Below are 5,044 nucleotides of genomic sequence, written 5' to 3'. Positions count from 1 at the left end.
CACACACACACACACACACACACACACACACACACACACACACGCTCCTAAAGGACTTCTCTCTGAGAATAATGATCACAGTTATTGACTCAAGTAGCTTCTGTAAAATGCCAAGAAATAGGTCGAATTGATGAAAACACAAAACTAGTTTGGTGAGGGAAAGAAAATCAATATTGTTATCTGACTGAATTGCTTGGTCTTTTCAGATATTCCAATGCAGACAACGCTCCTGACTTACCTAACAAGCAGATCTGCTTTTCATTTTTATAGAAAAAAATGTTATCGAAACAGAGGCGGTGAAGTGTATAGCCCAATTTCTCCACTCTTAATAAAGCAAGAAAGGAGGGCTGAGCTAAAATTACACTGCCTGGAAGAAAATGAAAATTTCCCATTGTAACTGTTCCCCAGGGCCTGACTCCCACCTTTCAGTACAGCTCTTTATCAATCACTCCCTTACCAAGATCTGCTCCACAGCAAGTGGCATCTGGTATTTTACTGTCACCGCCCATCACGTTTAATTCAGATGTGAGCCGGGAAATTCACTGAGGCCAGACAAATAGAAGCGCAGCAACTGAGCACTGACCCAGATGTTCCGTCTCCTAGTTCTTCAAGTTCCCTGATGAGGCCACTCAGACACTGTGGTGGCTTCCCTCACACCTGTACCTTTCTGCTCTGAAATTTGCCGTGGTGCGAGAGGTATTTTCTAAAAGGGGCTGGAGGGGAGTTTGAGAGGGATTAATTTCAAGTCTACTTAAAAATGATTCCTCCCTTAATACATGTACAGCAGGAAAAAGCATGTGTTGGTTAAAATCCAATTTAATTCATGAATCACTTAAGTATCCATTTAAATCAAAGAGTAAGAATTAGAGGGGCCTAAGAGAACTTTGAGTCTGGTCCGAACCCCTCATTTTAAGAGTTGAGAAAGCTAAACCCTGAGAGTGACACTGACAGCCCAGGAATTTAGGGTCCTGACGCTCTAAGGGCGCCTAGCGAAAACTTAAACTGTGGATGACACATATGCATGTGTGTTTTATGGTAAACGGAACACTGCACTATGGTGCACTTTTTAAAATAAGAATTTAGAGTTTGTTCCTACCCTCTTCTTGGACAGTGTTAAACACTATGGGACTTGTGTTACACACTATGACTTGAAGCACTGAGGACGAGCGGCCAGGAGCACGGCCCAGTTGCAGATCCACCTGGGGAAGGGCGAAGAAAATGCTGCCTCTTTTTATGACTTGCTTCAGTTGCCTTTTTAGCTGCCGTTGTATGTTAGCTGAACCAAGGCGCAAGTTAAGCAGGCTGCCTCTATGGTGGGCAGATCTCAGGCTGGGGCGCTGGTCCCCCCGCCCCGCAATAAAGAAATTCGCTTCTGGCCTCGAACGCCTTAACCCTGGCCATTCAGAGGCGCCCGAGCGATAACTGGGATTCGGCCGCAGCCTCGGAGCAGCGCCCGGAGCGGGACTCGGCTCAGAGGACAGTAAGGATAGCCAAGGGCAAACCTGGCAGCCTTGCAAGTCAACGGCCACGTTTTCAAGGAGGTCATCCTTTCGCTAGATTTGCTGGGACCAACGAGTGGAAGGTGGAGAGCTTCCTGGCGCCCGAACGCTTGCAGGACGCCGCGTCCCCAGGCCTCCGCGCCAAGCGTCCTCGGTCCCACATCTCTGTCCCCCACTCCCACCTCGACGCGGACAGTGAGCCTCCTGTGCTTCTGGGTGCGGAAAACCCTCCACCCCCCGTCCCCTCGTCCCGCGCCGGCGTCTCCAGGGGAAGGGGCCACTTTCTGCCCGCGTTCCCACAGGCAGGGGCCGAGCCCCGGCCGTAGCCAAGCGAGGGTCACCTTGGTCCGCGTGCCTTTCATTCCAGCCCCTCCCCCTTCAACCCCGAGCCGGGAGGTTACAGCGGGCCACCGCCAACAGGGCCCTTCCTCCCGCCTCTCCGTCCCACCCCTCACACTCCCCCAGGCCCTCCCCACTGAGCCCGGGCGCTCCGGAACGTGGCCTCCGCCGGAGCTGAGGGGACAGCGCGGGAACCCGGGGGAGAGAGAGCGGGAGCTGGGAGCCACCTCAGCTGGATCCGAAGGAGAATAACCTCGCTGCCCCTCCGGAATCCCGCCCCAGGGACTTCTCGGGGCGGCGCTCGGGCTAGGAGAGTCCCCGGTGCGCATCCACATCCCCTTCCAACTTCTTTCTTCCCATCCTCACCACGCGTGAAGTGGCCGCTGAGCGGAGTCTGCAGGTGGAGGGGAGTCTGCGCGCAAAACTTACTGTCGGCGGCGGCCACCCCTCCGGGGGAGGCGGTCAGACTCTGGAGCCACATGCCCAGAGCCACCAGGAGCAGCCCTTTGCTCTCCATCGCAAGGCGCGTCCCTCTGTAGGAGCTACAGGTCACGGGCGGGAGCGGGGACAGACTGATGGACCGTGGAGCCTGAGGCGGGAGCAGGCTGGAGCCGCGGTCGCGAGCAGGGCAAGTCACTCTTTAAAGGGAAGAGCAGGGCAGCTAGAAGTGGCAGGTTTCCTCGGAGCAGGAGGAATCGAGTCTGACAGTTTCCACTCCACGGCTGCTTATGTGACTGGAAATATGCAAATAAACCTCATCACCTATTGGCTATAAAATCATAAGTTGGGGGGAGGGCCCTAAATTCACTTCCAAATATTTAAGCAAACTGTAATGAGGATCAACCCTGCCAGCGAGAAGAGGGGGAAAGGGCAGAAGGGAAATGTGCTTTCTCTGCGAGTTTCCTATTTGCTCTTCCTAAGGGGTCTGGCTCTCCAGGGCCCCCTGTACAAGCACCAAACACAGGTTTATATGGATTAATGTTAAATACCCTGCAATCGCCAGTTTTCCAAGGAAAGCAAGTTAAGCTGTTAAACTACATTTAGTCTATACTTAAACCCTCTCCTCTTTTAATGGACCCTATTTGTAATTTGCAGGGGTTTCCCCCCCCCCAAAAAAATTTTTTTCAGGGACAATATCAGATTACGGATCCATAAACACACGTCGTTCTGCAACTTATGCTTGAATAATCTGGTATTTTAACGTTGGCAAAATGGATTTGCTGATATGGTAGAGAAAAGCCCTCTTGCTCTGACTAGTTTCTAATTTTTCCTCATTTAAATTACACTCAAATTCAGCGAAGAATGCGAGTATAACATTTTATGGTCAGAGGCAGACTCCTAAAGTCAAATAATCTAAAACTGCATTGTTATGCAAAATGAAAGGAGCCAGTCGCAAAGACACATATTGTATCATTTGATTCCATTTGTATAAAATATCCACAAGTAGGTAAATCTTACAGACAGAAAGTAGATTTGTGGTTGCCTGGAGCTGGGGAATAAGGGTAGGGGGGGTGGGGAGGATGGTGGTGAAAATGTTTTAAATTACATTATGGTGATGGTGGTATAACTGGATTAACATATTAAAAAAATTCACTTGTGCACTTTAAATCAGGGAGCTTTATGGTGTGTAAATTATATCTTAAATCTCTTAACAGAGATTGAGGTGTGCAAGTAAACTAATAAGAATGATGAAATCACATTGGAAATTGTACTTTTTTTGCCAAAATGCTCAGAATACAGAATACTATCAAATATCTTTTTAAATGTAAAGGATTTGTATTAGCCACTTTACATCTGGGAAACAGGCTCAAAAAATCAAAACCTCCCATTCACTCCCTATACTGGATTCTTTATCTGAATATCTTCAATGCTTCCTTCTGCCCAGCTCTCTCTCTGTCTCTCTCCCTGTCTCTCTGTCTCTGTCTCTGTCTCTCTGTCTCTCTCTGTCTCTCTTTCCACACATACACAATCTACATTTGTATATTAGGATGAAAGGCCACGTGATTTAAAGTAGGCTCACATTTAAAGTTTTACTCAAAAACAAAATACACCTAATAATATCCAAATAATTCAAAGTGTGTTATTATGTAGAATAAAGTTCTATTTTTAAGTTGATGCATTAAATGGCACAACACAATATATGGTCTTGTATTGCAATTATTAAACAATATAGTGTGCACATTCATCCTGCCCCACAAAGCATGTGGAGGGATTTTCAAAACCTGCTAAGAATTAACCCCTTCAGAAAAACTTTCGAAGTGGCAGAACGGACCATGCAGGGGATGAATAACCATGACGTGGAAGTCCTCCAAAAAATTACATAGCAAATTCTAATTTTTAAAAAAATGACACGAGATGAGTACAATTGCATGTGCTCAAGGCATAAATGACATAAACAAATGACGTGCAAAATGCCTACTATCTTATATAGGATACTCATGTGGCCTATTTTCACACATAAATTTTTTAAAAATCATTTACTAAAGCAGCCTAACCAATCTGCACTTCTGTGCCTTTCAGAGAATTGCAAGATTGCTAAAGGGAAGTTTGATACTAATATGTATGTTTAAAATGATTTCTCAGGTTTATGCAGTGACCTATAGTGTTACACGGCACGTTCATTAAAGTTGCAGAGATTTCCAGGAAGAATTAATGCATAGCAGCACAACCCTTTAGAAAAAAAGGTAGGTTGGTTCCCGTCCCGGGACAAGCGGTGGGCAGGTGGGTGTGGCGGCAACACACTCTCCTGATTGGCTGCTCTTGGAGCGACGGTGCTTTCTGGTGCAGAGGCTCACATGATTCCTAAGTCCGGACTGCTGTGCGTTAGCGAGGCGCCTCGTCCAAGCTTCAAGAAGGTTATTTGATCACCCCCGACAGGGTGAGGCTTGACGTTTTCCGTAATTGACGTGTAAAAGACTTAAAAAACTTCAAGTCAGAAAAAAAGCTAAGCTTTTTATAAACGTTTAACAAACCAGTACTCATGCCAGGACACTTGCTCCTGGTATATTTTTAAAATACGTTAAGTAAAAAGTTAGATGGGCATACCTAAAGAAACAAGCAGAAACTCCAGAACGCGACACGTAGGGAAGTCCTTCCTCCTTTCCTTTCCTTCCTTCCTCCCTCCCTCCTTTCCTCCTTCCTTCCTTCCTTCCTTCCTTTCTTCTTTCCTTCCTTCCTTCCTTTCTTCCTTCCTTCCCCTTTCTTCC

General features: G+C 47.0%; 1 protein-coding gene across 1 annotated transcript in view; it reads right to left on the bottom strand.

Annotated features, from left to right (window-relative positions):
• Positions 1-2,399, bottom strand: part of LPL (lipoprotein lipase) — a 20,700-nt gene extending 18,301 nt beyond the window's left edge. Inside the window, exon 1 of the mRNA XM_006904356.3 lies at positions 2,268-2,399. Coding sequence (XP_006904418.1) covers positions 2,268-2,355 — 88 coding nt within the window. The 5' untranslated portion in view covers positions 2,356-2,399. The remainder of the gene's footprint in view (positions 1-2,267) is intronic.
• Between the last annotated feature and the right edge of the window lie 2,645 nt (positions 2,400-5,044).

Source organism: Pteropus alecto, unplaced genomic scaffold, assembly GCF_000325575.1.
Source record: "Pteropus alecto unplaced genomic scaffold, ASM32557v1 scaffold160, whole genome shotgun sequence".
Classification (NCBI taxonomy): Eukaryota; Metazoa; Chordata; class Mammalia; order Chiroptera; family Pteropodidae; genus Pteropus; species Pteropus alecto.
This window is presented reverse-complemented; position numbering and strand designations above follow the sequence as displayed.